General features: G+C 35.4%; 1 protein-coding gene across 2 annotated transcripts in view; it reads right to left on the bottom strand.

Annotated features, from left to right (window-relative positions):
* DDX46 (DEAD-box helicase 46) overlaps nucleotides 1-16956 on the bottom strand; it is a 50506-nt gene extending 33550 nt beyond the window's left edge. For both annotated transcript variants that reach the window (XM_031449054.2, XM_031449055.2), the window contains exons 1-10: nucleotides 16784-16956; nucleotides 13506-13694; nucleotides 12014-12157; nucleotides 8569-8665; nucleotides 6214-6379; nucleotides 4114-4265; nucleotides 3230-3343; nucleotides 2118-2283; nucleotides 1308-1428; nucleotides 566-741 (exon numbers count right to left, since the gene is read on the bottom strand). In XM_031449054.2, coding sequence (XP_031304914.1) covers nucleotides 566-741; nucleotides 1308-1428; nucleotides 2118-2283; nucleotides 3230-3343; nucleotides 4114-4265; nucleotides 6214-6379; nucleotides 8569-8665; nucleotides 12014-12157; nucleotides 13506-13694; nucleotides 16784-16800 — 1342 coding nt within the window. In that variant the 5' untranslated portion in view covers nucleotides 16801-16956. The remainder of the gene's footprint in view (nucleotides 1-565; nucleotides 742-1307; nucleotides 1429-2117; nucleotides 2284-3229; nucleotides 3344-4113; nucleotides 4266-6213; nucleotides 6380-8568; nucleotides 8666-12013; nucleotides 12158-13505; nucleotides 13695-16783) is intronic.
* Between the last annotated feature and the right edge of the window lie 1172 nt (nucleotides 16957-18128).

Here is an 18128-nt window from a genome sequence, read left to right as displayed (position 1 = left end):
ACCTTGGTCTGAAGGGTACAGACAAAGGAGAAATATACTGTGCCCTCTGTTGCCAAGAGAGGAGCTGAACAACTTTCCAAAACCCTACTCAAGCTTGGAGAAGAGATCTCTGCCAAATGAATCAAGAAAACTGAATCTGAAGACCTAATCCTGAATGAAATGCTGGCATCATAGCCTTTTAAGGCCAAAAAAAAGAAAAAGGAAAAATACATTTCCCTACAATCTTCTATGTTGAGTTTATAGATCCACCGATACGGGCTAAGAACAAACCTCAACATAAATAAACATATGCACGAGGAGTCTACCTGCTGAGTCAGAGTTTAAAAACTGAGCTGTGCCAGGAGAGGCTGTTTTTGTACTTCTGAGATGTCACTCCAGAGCTCTGAAGATTCTCACTCCACCTGCTGGTAAGGGGAAATCAGCCCCAAAGTGCCAAATTTATAAAGGAACTGCACATCATGACATCTTTATTGTTCTAATTAACATTATAAAGCATCAGGTCTTTCTGACTAACTGACAACAAAGCTGTTATCTGAAAAAAAAAGCATAAAGAAGGGAATTATACCTATTGGCCCCTCTCCTTCTTCTAATGATCTCTGATCCATGATGTGTCTAAACATGGGCAACAGAAAGGCAATGGTCTTTCCACTTCCTGTCTTGGCAATACCGATCAAATCTCGTCCAGACATGATAGCAGGAATCGCCTGCGTTTGGATTGGCGTGGGCTTTTCATAACCATGCCTTAAAAAGCAAACCAAAAGAAAGTAAGACTTGTTATCTCTGGGACTCTCAAAGTGTTTAACTTTTCCAAAATGTATATCCATACACTGAAATATTATTTGGCAAAAAGGAATGAAGTACTAAGACACTCTACATCACGGATGATGTAGAAATATTTGAAAATATTTTGTTAAGTGAAAGAAGCCAGTCACAAGACTATGTTAGTATGATCTCATTTATATGAAATGTCCAGAACAGACAAATCTATAAATACAGTAGATTACTGGTTGCCTAGTGTGAAGAAGGGAGAAGAATGACTACTAATGGATAGAGGTCTCTTTATGGGATGATGAAAATGTTCTAAAATTTGATTACAGTGATGATGGCATAACCCCATAAAATATACTAAAAATCATCAAATTGTAAACTTTAAAGGGTAAACTTTATGGTATGTAAATTGTATCTCAGTAAAGCTGTTAAAGTAAAAATAATTTTTTCCATTAGAGTAAAAATAAAAGCAAAGGAAGTATTTATGTAAAAGGGCTATTTTGAGTGGAAGACATTCAGAAATGTGGACAACCACTTACTTTTTGAGAGAATTTAAGATTTTCATGGAAATCCCACACTGGACCCAAGATTTAATTGGTTTGGGACAACCTTTTCCCTTGACAGTAATGCCTTCCATTTCCAACCGAAATACATTCACCTCTACAAAACAAAATTCAGATTAAAAACTCTTTAATATTATTCTACTAGTGCCTCTTAATTTCAGTTAAGCATAGGAAAATTAAGAATCTTCAATTCTTTTTTAGTGCTCCCAAAGATAATTCCATAAAAAATCTACATGACAGAGCTCAGAGATACAGTTAAAGGGATTACTGTTGTAACCAACTAGGGACAAAAGATAGTACCCTGATTTCTACAATTTGGCTTTTATTTTGACTTCAACTGCAGCAGCAATAAAAGAACAATAATTGGGAAGTAACATAACCACTTGCTCTTCAAGCCAGAGTAGTCAAGATTATCCTTATTCTATTAATGTCACACAGATTCACATTAGTTCCTAACTCTCAAATCTCAGAAAAGGCTAACAATATTTTGCTAGCTTCAGTGAAAAGTTATAAATCTCAATAACGTGAGCCAAACAAATTTCTGCTCATTTTTTTAATGTTTCCAAAAGCAGACTAACTCCTCACTGCTCCAAATCCTTGCAGATGTCGTCTCACTCTCTAGAATGACTTCTCGCCCTCCAGTTCCTGCTCTCACTTCCCTGGGTAAACCAGGCAAATTCCTCCTATTTACGCACCAACTCAGACCTATGGACATTCCTCCCAGGCAACGTAAATGTATTCTCCTCTGTTCCTACAATAACCAATAAATACATTTAAAAATTTTACCCTCTTGAGACATTTTTGCTAGTTCTGGAACTTCAACATAAAAGTTTTTCCTAAATGGCTCATATTCAATTTTTCCATGATCTACTGGTTCCAGAAGCTTTCTCTGCTTTGTCTGATAGCCTGTAAGGGCTGTCTGAAGATCGACTTCTTCCTCCTCTGAAGAATACTATAAAAGTAAAAAAAAATTAAAAGTTAATTTCATTACTATTTTCTCCTTATGGGAAAAAAACAGTCCTGGCTTTTAAAATCCTCCCATCCTAAAACATATTCTGTGGCTTTGACTTTATTTTCTGAATTTTCCAAGTTAGTTTATTTTTTCTTTGCCTTTATAGAAAGTTACAATAACAATATGAAGCTAAAATTTAGAAAATAATTGTAACAAGGCTTTAATGAAGTTCTGCTATCATTCTCTCTATATAAAGTCTTTACAATGCATATTAAGGGGGAAAAAATTTAATTCATGCCGTTACTTCGTTTCTTCTTTCCTTATTGCATGTCTGGGATGAGCTCATGAGGGACAAGAGGGAATCAAAAAGTGGACACATTTGCAACGAGATAGACCTAAAGAATATCACACCAAGTGAACTAAGTCAGACAGAGAAAGACAAATATTATGATTATCACTTATATGTGGAATCTAAAAAATAATACAAATGAATTTATTTACAAAATGGAAAGAGACTTACAGGCATTGAAAACAAACTTATGGTTACCAAAGCAGAAGGGGGTAGAGAGGGATACGTAAGGAGTTTAGAATTAATAGATACCCACTACTATACATAAAACAAGGATCTACTGTATAGCACAGGGAACTATATTCAGTATCTTATAACCTATAATGGAAAAGAATCTGAAAAAAATATATATATATCACTGAATCATTTTGCTGTATACCTGAAATTAACACAATATTACAAATCAGAGCAAGTATACAGCAAGACGTCAAAGATGTTGGAATGTTCTACCAATTGGATAATTGACTATAATACTGTTCAGAATAGTGAGAATTCCTCCTAACAGTAAACTGTATACCTGTAAAGCACATCTCCATCAATGCTTTCTAATAAATACTTCTAGGATGGGTGAACAAAGTCAAAATCATGAAGAATTACCTCCATGGCATCCTGGTCATTCTCCATGAGCTCACCTTTCTTCTTATCTGAATCTACAACTGCCTTTTTAGTTGTCACAACAGTGACAACTTTTGTGACTGTTGGCCCAGACTTCTAAAATAAAAAAAGAATATAAAATATTTTGCAAAGTTGAAACACAAAATATATGCCAAATGAAATAAATTAACTGTCACAATTTATAATTCAAATTAATTTAATTATTAGTGACAACTTTATAAAAATACAATAAGCAGTTTGCTTTCTCTTACTAACTTGTTTAAATTTTAAAATGTAATAAATCACATTATATTTTGTAACACAATAATACATAGGTAATTTATTATATAGTATATAATTTTATATAATATTATACAACACAATTTATTTTAAAAATACTACTAAACAGTACTTTTTACTCATTCGACAAGTCAAATACTATTCTGGGAGCATAGGGTGAATCAATAAACAAAACAGTTTTTAGAAGAAAGAAGGAACAAACAAACATGACTTAAAAATTAAATTATATAATTTGTTAAAAGGTAGTAAATGCTATTAAGAAAAAGAAAAATAAACTAGGGTAAAAAGGATCAGGAGTATAAAAGATAGGAGTGCTGGAGAAGTCTGGAGAGGACCTAATGAGAAGGCAACAAGGAAGGAAAGATATTGAACAAAGATGATGGTAATGAGAGTGACTTCCAAAAGAACACCTTAGTAGTATCTCTGCTACTTAGAAAAAGTAGTGACACTGCTGAGATGGGGAAGGAAACGAAAACACTAACTTTATAAACTCATGCAAGTCAGTAGTAGGTCAATACAATAACGAATTCAAGTTATCCAATTAGGAATATAACTCTTTAAAAATAAAATAGGAGAAAATTCCATACCTTTTCATTTCCCCCACCACCTTTCACACTTCTCATATTAAACTTTTTTACTTCCTCTTTCACTTCTTCCATGTAAGCATCTAATGGATCTAACTCCTCACCCTCCATTTCATTTCCTTCCTTTTCAGCTTCTGCAGGATCATCTTCATCATCTAAAATATCAGGATACACTTCCTTTGAACACGTGTTTCAAGAGGAAATACTTCATAATCAGACCACACATCACCATTAAAACCTTTACTCTTACTACACAAACATCCATCTTTCCAATTAACCCAAGAACATTGCAGTTCAAATACTCACACTTGCAAGGATTTGAATCAAGCATGTATTAGTTCTGAATACTACTACTAATAAAAGAAATATATTATAAATCATTAAATTGAAAACAGGCAGAAAGATTAATTATGCCTAAGAAATGGGTCTCTGATATTAAATTTTACAACTACACTGAGCAGTAGTAGAAGGAGAACTAAAAACTTTGTGGAAAAGACATGTTCAATAAAGGATATGTTTAATTTCTTTTCTTTCAGTCATCTTTCTTTAAATCACAGAAACAAAAAATCATAGTACATTCTTAATTCAAGACAATCTAATGTTTTTAATATAACTAAAACATCACTACCACTTAGATTTAAAACAAAACACCCTGGGGGGTGGGAAGGGATAAACTGGGAATTTGAGATTTGCAGATACTGACTGGTATATATAAAATAGATAAACAAATTTATACTGTATAGCACAAGGAAACATATTTAATATCTTGTAGTAGCTCACAGTGAAAAAGAATATGAAAATGAATATATTTATATTTATGTATGGCTGAAGAATTGTGCTGTACACCAGAAATTGACACAACATTGTAAACTGACTATATGGCAATTTAAAAAATAATATAATAAATAAGTAAATAAATAAATAAATAAAACAAAACACCGTGTAGAACTTTCACAGAAAATGAAAAATTCACAGGAATTTTCACAGCAAATGTAGCAAAATTCCCTTTTCCTATAAAATCTTACTCTTCCACTTACAAGTCAAAATCTTACAAGTCAAAAATCAGATATGGAGGGGAAATGTTTTTCTTCTAAGTTATAAAAAATCAGTGGGACGTGAAAACATGCCCTTAATTTACCCTCATTACTAACATTCAGAATAAAGAATTTAAAGAGCTATAGAAAAGAGTCCATAAGATCCCAACTCCCCACTCTAAAGCAAAAACAGTGACCCTTACTGAACTCTACAATATAAATTTTAATACCAACATTGAAAGGGGCATTTAAAAATCTCAGTATGAATCTAGCAATTCCACTTCTAGGTATTATATCCAAAAGAACTGAAAACTGGGACTCAAACCAATACTTGCACACTGATACTCACAGCAGCATTACTCACAATAGCCAAAAGATGGAAACAAATTATATATGAAACAACAGATGAATAGGTAAACAAAAAGCAGTCTACACATACGATGTAATATTTTTCAGCCTTAAAAATGGAGGCAATTCTGATACATGCTACAACATGGATGAACCTTGAAGACACTGTGCTAAGTGAAATAAGCCAGACACAAAAGGACAAACATTGTACGATTCCACTTAAATGAGGTAATCAAAATAGGTAAATCCAAAGAATCAGAAAGTAGGCTGGGGGTTAGTGGTATAGCTCAGTGGTAGACTGTATGCTTATCAAGTGTGCAGTCCTGGGTTCAATCCCCAGTACCTACATTAAAAAACAAACAAACAAACTAAGCATAAAAAAAAAAGAAAGAAAGTAGATTAGCACTTACCATAGATGGAAGTAGGGAGTAGGGGGGTGGGGAGAACAGGATGGAGAATTACTGGTTAATGGGTACAGAGTTTTTGTTTGGAATGATGAAAAAGCTCTGGAAATCAGTGGTGATGACTGCACAACACTGTGAATGTACTTAATGCCACTGAATTGTACACTTAAAAATGGTTAAAATAGTAAACATTATATTATGCATCTTTTTCTACAATAAAAAATGGCCTAAAAATTCCAATATAAAATATTACTTATAATTCTAGAGTATTCTACATGAATTGTTATATAGGCTATTAGTCTAACAAATGAATATACCATCATCATCTTCTAAACTCCATTTTTTCCCTTGTTTCATCTCTTCAATTTCCTTTTTCAGTTCCCCTATGTTTTCCATGGCCTTTTTACGTTGCTCTTCTCGCCATTTTTCTACTCTTTCTTTCCGCTTTCTCATTTCTTCTTCCAGTTTATTTTGGTCAAAGTTCTTGGGGTGGGGGAGAGAGAAATAAGAGAGAGGGAAATAAGGATTAACAATTTTACTGGAAGTGACATTCCAAATAACTTCTACAAAGTATAAAAAAAAAAGGAAAAATGGATGTATATGCAAAAGTCCTAAATTTAGACGAGATTTAGATCACACATTTTTTAAATATATCCATGAATATACTAGCAAAATGAAATCACAATAAAAAGCACCTTCAACTAAGAAAGACTTCAAACACTATAAATTAAGCTTATTCTAGTTACAAACAATATGCACACATGAATTCAATTTCTCTTTCAAACTAGAAACTAAATGAATTAGTAAGCCAAGTTCCCTACTTATTCTCAACTTTAAATCCTCTGAACTCCTCCAAGACTGCCTACATGAAAAGCAATTTTCTAGTACAAATTAGTGACTAAATAAAAACTATTTATCAATATGATTAAGAAGTTCTGGTCTTTTAGTTTTTAGGTCTAAATTTCCTAGGAACAGCCATTCTAAAGCCTTTATCAAGATTATTAATAATACTCCCAAGAGGAGAGAGGCAGTCATTTTCACAGCCATAATCTTAAAGGGACTTAAAGATTAAGCATTATAGAAATAAAAATTTTATACATGTTACCATTATAGACAAGTATGGAAATACAAATGTAAAAATCAGCCAAATATTAATAAATTATAATGATGATGGCATTTTGGGAACCTGGGATTACAGAGAATTATTTCTGACTTGGCTAATATTTTATTATGTTTGTATTTTTAAAGTAAGTTTATTTCTTAAATAAACAAAAAGTTTTGCTCCTGAATTTATATCCTTTATAATAATTCCATCCTCTCCAAAGATGAACACCAGAAAGCTTAGGTATTTTTCTCAAAGTCACCCCAGTCATTCCATAGTAGAAACTTTAACAGAAACCAGACCCCCAGACCTCCTGTGTTACATCTTTTCTTAGATACCCTATTCAGTAAGCAGGTTCCTTGAAAAAAAAAAATACCCACTAAAAAAATAGAACTGAAATAAAAAAAATGTGGAGCTATAAATGGGCAAAAGATACAAATAGGCAATTCAAAATACAAATAGTATATAAATTAAAATACCTTATTTACTAGTTTATATTATGTTCATAACATTTAAAAATATTTACTCATATTTAAAGACATGCAACTCAAAATAAGAAACTTCTTCCTGTTATACTGGTGAAAATTAAAATTTGAAATACCCATGTTGGCAAGAATGTGAGGTAACAGACATTTTCATATGTCTAAAATCTAAAGTGAAAATTCATACAACTTTTTTGGAAGGCAAGTTGATACTACTTATCAAAATGTTAAATGTATACAGACAGCCCTCTGTGTCGGTGAGTCCACAACCTCAGAACTCAACAAACTCAAATTTTTTTCAGAAAAAAAAATTCCAGAGTTCCAAAAATCAAAACTTGAATTTGCCCCATGCCAGCAACTGCTCAAATAGCATTTACATTGTATTTACAACTATTTACATAGTGCTTATATCATAGTAGAGATCATAAGTAATCTAGAGATGACAAAGTATACCGGGAGGATGTGCCTAAATTATATGCAAATACTACGCCATTTTAAATGAGACTTGAAGATTCTGGTATCTGTGGGGGTCCAATAACCAGTCACCCTCAGGTACTGAAGGAAGGCTGTATACCCTTTGACAAAGCCATTTATTTTCCTGATACCAATTTACCCTAACCTATATTCACCAAAACACATGCACCACTGTTTATAACTGCAGACCAGGAATAACCTAAATATGTATCTACCATTTTTCAACGAAACACTACGCAGGCATTCAAAACAATGAGCTCTACCTATTTATGCAGCTAAAGAATGAAAGTAGAAAGGTATTCTATTCCTAAAGTTGGATGGTTGGTATACTGCTGTTTATTATTCTTAAGACCTTATACATTCATAAAATACTTCATAACAAAAATGGCAAAAAGGTACAGAATAGTGCATATTTTGTACATAAAAAACATAAAGTGTATAAATATGCAATTTTTTTCAGAAAAATTTTCTCAGGGGGATAAATATTATCTTATCTATTTATTTTACATATTTGTTATTTCCTTAAAAATAAGACATACAGCATTAAAAAAATTAGTAAGAATTTGTCACTTAAACAAATTTGACATTATATGATTATTTGTTAGTAAACATACACCAGCATCCTTTTCTTTTTCATCCTCCTTGTCATCTTTGTCTTTTTTCTTCTCTTTAGAACTCTCCCCACTCTCTGTTTTCTCTTTAGACCTAGACCTAGCAAAAAAGAGAAAGAGAGAAATATCATCTACTTGTTTCTGGGAACATTAATTTTAAAATACTTTTATACACTTGTATTTTACTTTTTAGGTAAGAAAAAAACTTCCAAGAGTCAAGTGAATTCTTACATTCCATTAATAAAAACCTTGGAAATTCAATGGAGAATTAATCCCACAACACTAACTGCACATATTATTAAACATCCGGAATTTAACCAAAGGAAAGCTGGACATATTATATAAAAATAATGACAAAATTTAAGTTAGAAAGGTAAAATTTAACAAATGGAGACAAGATATCAATAGTCTACAAGATAATTTATATATACAGCAATATATAAAATTCCAAGAGGCTAGCATTTTGACCATATTAACGGCATAAATGAGTAAAATTCCTTAGTTTTAATGTAATCTAATTAATTGATCTTTTTGTTCCCTTTATGATTGGTGCTTTTTAAAGCATCTTAGAAATCCTTTCAGATCTGATGAAGTGACTCAAAGGTAAAGAAGATATTCTCAGGGAGGGAGGTGGGTGTAGCTCAAGTGATAGAGCACATGCATAGCATGCACAAGGTCCTGGGTTCAATCCCCAGTACTGCCTCTAAAAAATTAATAAACCTAATTACCTCCTCCCCACCCCCACAAAAAAATAAAATAAAAAAGATACTCTCTAGTAAAAACTTCTGAAAAACTTATAGCTTTGCTATCGAATTTGGTCTTTAATCTGTTTGGAAATGCTTTTTATGCACAGAACAACATAGATCACCCTATTTCATTATAGGATAGCAAGTAACTCTACCACCGTTTATTGAAAAAAACTTTTCCCCACTGATTACAATGTCATCACTGTCACTTAACAAATGATCTGTTTGTGAGGTCTTTATATGGTTCTCCTGACCTATTTGTCTGTCTGTATAAAAAAAAAGGAAAAAACCCCCACACTATCTTAATTTCTATAACTTTATGATCATTCTTGATACCTGACAAAGCAAGCCCTCATACCTTGTTCCTCAAAAGTGCTTATGCCCTTTTCATTTGTATTTTTATAATCAGTTTGTCAAATACTTTTCTCATGTTTGCTAAGAACTTTCAACATGAATGTACATTGAAGATAAAATGCTTTCCTTTTTAGAATTTTTTTTGTCTTTTTGGGCTGGAGGTAATTAGGTTTATTTATTTATTTATAATGGGGTTACTGAGGATTGATCCTAGGACCTTGTGCATGCTAAGCACATACTCTACCACCGAACTATACCCTCCCCTCAAAATGCTTTTCTTCAATCTGCTTAGATAACTATGACTTTTTGAATCTTATTAATATAGAGTATTACACTGATTGATATTCTAGTGTTAAACCAATCTTCATTCCTGGAATAAATCCAACTAGTTTATCACTGTATTTTTTTAATATACTGTTAAAAGCAATACACTAATCTTTTATATTTAGACTGCATATAGCCCATAATTTTTTTTCTCACATTGCCCTTGTCAAGTTTCAATGTTTTCCTCAATTCACTTTATTTTCTTCACTTTATGAATGTTTCTTCTTTCCTAAGTCTTTGTTCATCAAAAGTATCATTACAGAGTAAAATGACAGGCTACAGAGTAATATATTTGCCACTCATATAACTGACAAAAAACAACTCAGAATATTTAAAAACAAAAACTGGGGGATAATATAGCTCAAGTGGTAAAGCACATGCTTAGCATGCACAAGGTCCTGGGTTCAATCCCCAGTACCTCCTCAGAAAATAAATAAATAAATCTAATCATTTCCCCCACCACAAAAAATCAATAAATAAAAACAAAAACCTCCTATAAATCAATTTTTAAAGAGAGAAACAACCCAAGGGAAGAATGAGCAAAAAAAAATGTACTTCAGAAAAGAGGAAATCCAAATGACCAATAAACATATGAAAAGGTATTCAACTTCATTAGTAATTAGGGAAATGCAAATTACAACCACAATGATATTGACATTACATGTCTACCAAAAAGATAAAAATTAAAAGAACGGACAATACCAAATATTGGCAAGGGTATGGAGCAAGACAATTTTCATATACTCCTGGTGGAAGGGTAATTAGTACATACTCCTCGGAAAGCATTTGGGATTACCTAGTAAAAATGAAGCTCTGTTTACTTTATGACCAGGTAACTTCACTCCTAGATAAACACCCAAGGGAAACTCATACACATGCATGGTAAGGTATATATACAAAAATATCCATAATATCCCATAGTTAAAACAACCCAAACATCTATCTCAGTAGAATGGATAAATAAACAGCAATAGTATTCAGCAATGAAAATGAACTACTGCTGTAAGCAATACAGATTAGTCTTAATGTTGAGCAAACAGACAAAATACATGACTCATTCATGTAAAGTTTAACAACATATAAATCTAAACTTCTTTTTTCAGATATAAATGAAGGTGGTAAAACTATAAAGAAATAAAAAGAAATCACTAGCACAGAAGTCAGGAGCGGTTTTACATATGGAAGTAGAGAGCTGGGTTGGAGAAGGGACATGGAGGGCTTCCCATAGTACAATGTTTTATTTCTTGACCCTGCTGTGGTTACATGGCTCTTACTTTATAATTATTTACACAAACTGCATGTTTATATTTCACTCATTTTCTGAATTTATATTTTATTTTTAATTTAAAATAATCCAAATGGATATTATTACACTGACTGTGGTAAAATTTATAAAGTAAAATGACATTGGAAAAATATTTATAATTAATATGAACAAAACATAGAAAACAGATACAAGTCCATGTATCAACTTTCCCAAGACACCACTTTAGAAACAATAATAAGCAAAGAACATACCATTTCAAGAAAAATATAAAGAATACACATATTATGTCTAGTAGACAAAACTAAAATCTCAAAATGGAATGGTATTCCCTAAGACTGGTGTCTTAGGGAAACATGTACATTTAACTTACACAAGCAGAAAGTCCACCCATCATGAATAGCAATTCAACAATGCATACCATGAACTAAAAAGTTATTTGTCAATCAACATCAGAAATAAGAGGAAAATAATTTTAAAGGAAAAAACATAGCTCCTCAAAGATGTTTATAAAATGTATGTCTGACCATTAACAGCAAGTATTAAGTAAAAGAACAATGCATTATACATATTAAAACTAACAGAATCTAATATTTTCCAAATGCATTATAAGCTTTATAATCTACTAAAATAAAATTCATCCAACAAATGTGCCTCATGGTAGGAGCCAAATTCAGTAATTATTTATAAAAAAAAGGCAGCATAGGGAAGAGACTCTGTTCCCAACCTGCATAACAGACACAGCTAATGAAAACATTACCTATTCTCAGCTTTCTTGCTTTTATTGCCAGGACTGGAGGATCGGGATCTCCGGCCCCGGCTTCTACTCCTGGAACGTCTCCTGTCTCGACTTCGAGATCTTCTTCGCTCTCGACTTCGGTCTCTCTCTCTACTTCTGGAACGCCTGAAAGGGGGACACTTTTCATTTACAAAAAGGTCTATTTCAGATCATGGTTCTGCCTCCTGATGAAAGAATATTCTGAATTATCATCATTATTAAAGCCAATTACAATTAACTACCAAATCAAGTAAATGAGGAACAAGTAAAGCCAATTCTTACAAGTGGTCAGTGGAAAACATAAGGATACTAATTTCAAAATATTTTTTGAAAAAAAAAAACCCAGGAAATACGTAATAGTAGCTATTTGAAATCTATGACATAGAGAAGGAAACCTAAATTTCAACGATAGCCTAAACCTAAGTATAAGGATGGGCAGAATGGAGTTGTGGAAAGATCCCAGATGTGAAAATTAGGAGACAAGAATTTCTACCCTAGTGCTGCTACTAACTAGTGACATACACAGAGCAGAATAACTCTCTGGGTCTCAGTTTCCTCATCTATAAAATATAGAGACTTGACTATATAATCTCAAAATCCTTCTTGCTCTAAAACCTTGTGATTCTACTTTCACACCAAAAAGTCAAAGACCAAATCTTAAATGACCAATTTCACTTAACAAGTACTTGACTGAACTGTATGAAATTGTTCCTGGGACTAAATAACATGAAATTGAGTAGGTCAGCACTATTCACACTGTCTTGGAGGGAATATTTTCTTCGAGTACCAGGTTAACACTTCTGCAACCTCTCCTTCCAATGCTTGAAAAAGATAAAGTCAAAGTTCCTTTTGTATCAGTTCATAGCACCTCTACAACCTTCTTTCCTATTTTAATGAGAAACTGTACTGGAAAAGAATTTCTTTTTGGTATGGGGGAGATGATTTTCATTTAGACTGTTTTTGACCTCCAGAAAGGTCATGGCTGCTTGAGCGGTGCCAAGAAATATTTAATCACGTAAAAGTAAAATAAAAATTAAGGAGTTCTTTGGTTTACTAAAACAGTTCTTTAAAACAGTTTTAAGCAGCAAGCAGGGTCTGGAGATGGCTCTACGGCATTTCCTTTTGTCAGCTTTAGTGGTTCTTTAAACAGAGTGGTCAGCTCTCTTGGGACAAGATTAGACTAGAACACCCCTGATGGCATATAACCTTAGCTTTTACTTCTTTTTTTAACCTCTCTCGGGGGCTTTAAGAGTTCTCTTTGAATTACAGGAAATACCACCTAAAGTTTCTAAACTTAAAATAGTGTTTGAGAGTCTGTGCTAGGGAAATCACTTCTGTACCTAATCAAACAAGCTGGAGTTTAAGTACAGGGCCTGCAAAGGGGCCACTAAATTCTAATCCAAAATTTTTGAAGAAGACAGATGTAGCTGAAAAGGCCCAATTTATCATGCGTCTTTCAAAAGTAATGTCTTACCTCAGACGCTTCCTGTCTCTTGATCGAGATCTTCTTTTATCCCTGCTACGAGACCTCTCTCTCCTTCTATCTCTATCTCTGCTTCTAGATCGTCTGTCATCTCCACGTTTACTTCTTTTGTCTGAGGGTGAGCGACTTCTAGATCGACTTCCAGAGCGTCCCCGTGATGCTGATCGCTTCCGATAGTGGCTAGAATATTACCAAATTTAAGATTTAGCTTAGCAAACACAGTTAGCCTCCATTACATTTTTATTTATTTTATCACATTTCTCCCCCAAATCTCAGCAAATTAAACACTAAAAGAACTTCTTATACATAAACTTTTCTAAAATTGGGGGGAAAAATAAGCCCCTCTGCTATAGCACATGTAAACAGGAAAAACTGTTTTAAAAGAGAAGGAATAAAAATAAACAAAACAAACCAAGCTCCTGCTTTTGGGCCCCAAGCAGCTTCCAATCTGGTAAAGGAACAGACAACAGACAAGTAAAGAAATAAGTATGCAACATGGCATTTGGTGCTATGGAGAAAAACAGATGAGAGTAAAGGAAAGAGAATGGGAAGTGGGAGGTTTGTTCTTTTATATCAGGTGATTAAGGAAGGTCTCATTAATAAAGTGACATTTCAGAGGCTGGAAGGAAGTAAAGGAAGGAACCATGCAGATATACCAGGGAGAAACTTTCCAGGCATAGCAAGTGCAAAGACCCTGAAGAGGAACCTTGAATGGTGTGTTCAAGGAACAGCAAAAAAACAGATGTGGCTAGCACTGAATGAGAGAAAGTGCCAAGAGACGAGGTCAGAGATATAGCATGGTAGCCAAACGTGGAGAGCCTTACAGTCCATTAAAAGGACTTTCTCTTGTACGCTGAGTAAGATGAGAAGCTATTGGAAGATTTTAAGAAGAGGAGTAAGATAACATCACTAATGTTTTTAATGTATTACCCTAGTCGCTGAGGGGAGAGCAAACCAAAGAAAGGCAAGGACAGAAGCAGGGAAAACAGATTAGAATGCTAAAGCAATCATCCAAGTAAGTGGTGTGACTTGGATCAGAATGTCGTAGAGTTGTTGAGAAGGGTCAAAATTTGGATATTTTGAAGCTAGCAATGATTGGTTTTAATGACGTTAAAAATCACGTGTGACAAGGGAAAAGTCATTGGTGCCTTCAAGATTCGTGATAGGACTGAATAGAAAGATGAAGCTGCCATTTACTAAGATAGGAAGACTGAGGCAGATTTGAGAGGAAGGTGGAAATCAGGATATTGGTATCCAAGTAGAGATGTAGAGTAGGCAGTTGAAATATGACTCTGAGTTCATGAAGAAATATAAATGGGATTATCAGTGTACGTAAGCTGGTTAATATCAGATCAATAGGTAATGAGTGCACCTGATTATACCCCAAACATCTGAAGTTCAGTAAGTAGAAACCCAAATTGTTATCTTTCCATCCCCAAATCATTCATCCCAACTTCCACTTAGTAGGCTCAAACCATCAGTGGTCTTCAATATTTTTTTGTTTCTCATTCTACACAACCAATAAAACATCAACTATCACCAATTTTACCTCTGTAATTCCTTTCACATTTTATCACCTCCTCAAGAATTTCCACTGTCACTATCCAGTATCAGACACACCTTCTTAGGCCATCTTAGAAGATCCCTGGTTTTCCTACTTGTATCCCTTTTTCCCTTAAATCTGTTTTACACACTGCTGCTAGGGTAGCCTTAATAAAGCAGTATTCTGTTCCTACTATATACATACATACATACACACACACACACACACATACGCGCACACACACACACACACACACACACTCCTTACTCAAAATGTTCAAAAGCTCCCAAATAAATTCTTATCTTCTAAACTAAATCTACAGTCCAGCCACATTCTGGGCCTAAGTCCCTTTCAGAACCTACCTCCTACTACTTCTCTTCAGCCCTTCATGAAATCGACATACAGAGGCAAACTAGGCTCTTTACTTATTTCTCTAAGACCCTGCTCCTTCCTATCTCTGAGCTTCTCACTAGCCCCTAAACAAACTTAGTGCACAGGCCATGCAAGGCAGAGAGGTGGGGGAGAAGGCTGAAGGGATGGAAGCAACTTATTTGAGAAGGGCCTTGAAGGCTGTGCTAGTTTCACTTTGTCTTGGATCAGTAAGAACCAGTAGACATGAAAGCAAGGGAGTGAGATAATCTTATGTTTATTTCAGAAGGGCACTCTGAAGGCACTGTGAAATCAACTGGGAGACAAGATCAGTGGAAGATAATCACTTTGAGGCATGTATAGCAGTCTGAGCAATAAATGATTATGGCCTGAATTAAGTCAGGGAAAGCAGAATTGGCAACAGGGCAGAGAATCAAACTGGATGCAGGCAAAGAGAAAGGAAAAAGTCAAATAAACATCACATTCAGGTTTCTGGTCTGGGTGGCCAGATGAACAGCAAGGACTTCACAGAGATTTAAAAGATCTTCACAGGAATTTTCTGTCGTTATGGAAACAGTCTTTATGTATTTGCTAAATTCCAACAAGCTCTACCCTTAAGCTTTGTCCATTTCCTTGAAAGTTAATTATACCTCCATAAATTACTATTACTTTATTAATTATTTATATCCTAGATATAAATGATCTTTCAGTCACTGCTAAATATTAAGCAAATACTCACCTTTCAGATAAAAATCTCAAGATCCCAAACCAGGCAACAATCTAAAGTTCTGAAGAGAGATCATTGTGCTAATAAGATTCTTAGAGTCAACAGTTTAAAAAGGATAAAAAACACACAATAAAGAAACCCGAGATCTATTTGCGAAATAAATATCCATGTAACAAGTATTTATTGTGCCTCAGTAAAAGCCTAGTCATGAAGAGTGTTGTAGGTGATGCAAAAATGTCTACACCCTTTCAGTGACTTAAGAAAATAACACACAAGGACAAAAGTAGCCAAAGAAATGCTGCAAATGTGAAGAGGTTAGAAATTCAACTGGTATCACTACCGGCTGAGACGATCATGGTAAGCTCCGTGGAAATGGAGGGATATGGTTGACGTCTCGGAGGACGTCCTGGGCTCAAAACAGGCCGATACCAGTGCAGGGGAACCCTGTGCCCGCCGCCGACCCAAGAACAGCCACTCACTCAGCGGAGGTCCCCCATCCCCTCCAGCGGCCGCAGGCAGCGCTGGCCGCACGTGGGGCCGCGCCGGGCCCCACAGCCACCTCAACTCCCGCCTCTTCCCCCACTCCAAGAAAGCCGCTCGCCCGCTCGCCCGCCCGGCGCGCCTCCTCACCGTGACTCCCGGCCCATGCCGCCGGCCGCGGGAAAGCTGTGCCCTTCGGCACTACGCGCAGGAGAACCTGAGAAAGTTATGAGACAACGCTGCTCTCGGATCTCCGGGCGAGTAGCAGCACTAAGAAGCGGCAGCCACAGTGGCAGCGGCCATCAGAGCGCGACCAACGAAAACAGGACGTGCTGGCGCCAGCGACAAGAGGAAGGAAAAAGCGGGCCGGAAGCTGCTGTCGATCCACAGCGCCTTCTATCGACTGGAGGCCGCACAACGCCGGCCGCGCCGAAAGATGCGGCATCGGCCGGGTTTTCCCTGCACAGCCGCGGAAGCGCCAGCTCGTTCTTCCGGTAGAGGGCGGTGCTTCTGCCTTGCTGGCCCTGAGAGGGTCTTTCCTGCAGGGCCAGAGAAGCGCCAAGTGCCTCATCAAGCTGTCCGAGGACGTGTGCTGACGTCTGCCTTAACGTGCCCTAAGTGATGCTACAAACATCTCCATTCATTCTTATTCATTTATACATTCATTCATTTATATATATTATTACGTGTCAGGCATGTGCTAGATCCCGGGGACCTTACAATCTAATGATGGATATAGGCATTAACAAAAACACGGGTAAATGTAATAAAACAGGAAGGAGATTCCACGATAGGAGAGGAGTTCAGAAAGAGTTCCCTGAGGAAGTGACCTTTTAGGTGAGATTTGAAGACTGGGTAAGTGTTCACCTGGTGAAGAGGATGAAGAGCTCAAATTACATTCACAAAATTACAATGGTTCTCAACATTGCCTGCGCTTGGGAGCTTAAAAAATGTATACGGATGCGTGTTTCATTCTGATATTTTGATTTGATAGGTGTGAAGTGTTTCCTGTGCATTGGGAATTTTCAAGCTTCCTTGGTTATTCTGCAGTCCAGTCCAGTCAAAACTGAGAAAAACTTGCCTAGTGGAACATGGGCCAAAAATGTTCAGTTGTTATAGCAGAAAACTGTGAAGGGAGAGAGGCTCTCATTTACTTTACAAGCCTCTTACACCTAAGGATAATAGAGTTCTAAACCTTAATTGTGGCGGCCTTTGCATGGATGTATAATCATTTGTCAAAATTCACTTAACCGTACACTCTCAACTGGTGTGTCATATTGTATGTAAATCTTACTTACCTCAATAAATTTGAATAAAAAAATACAGAAAGAAAAGAAAAAGTAAAACCAACAAGTGAAGACTCCAAGACGGGCTTCTGCTCTTCCTCTGTGATTTACTGCCCACCTGTGCAGTTCATACCAGGGGTAAGGAAGACCTGGGCCGATGTAACAATGCACATCAAGGAGGGTCGGGTATCAGAGCCACTGTAACAGCT

The sequence above is a fragment of the Camelus dromedarius genome, chromosome 3, assembly GCF_036321535.1.
Source record: "Camelus dromedarius isolate mCamDro1 chromosome 3, mCamDro1.pat, whole genome shotgun sequence".
NCBI lineage: Eukaryota > Metazoa > Chordata > Mammalia > Artiodactyla > Camelidae > Camelus > Camelus dromedarius.
Note: the sequence above shows the minus strand (reverse complement) of the source record. Positions and strands in the feature narration are given on the sequence as shown.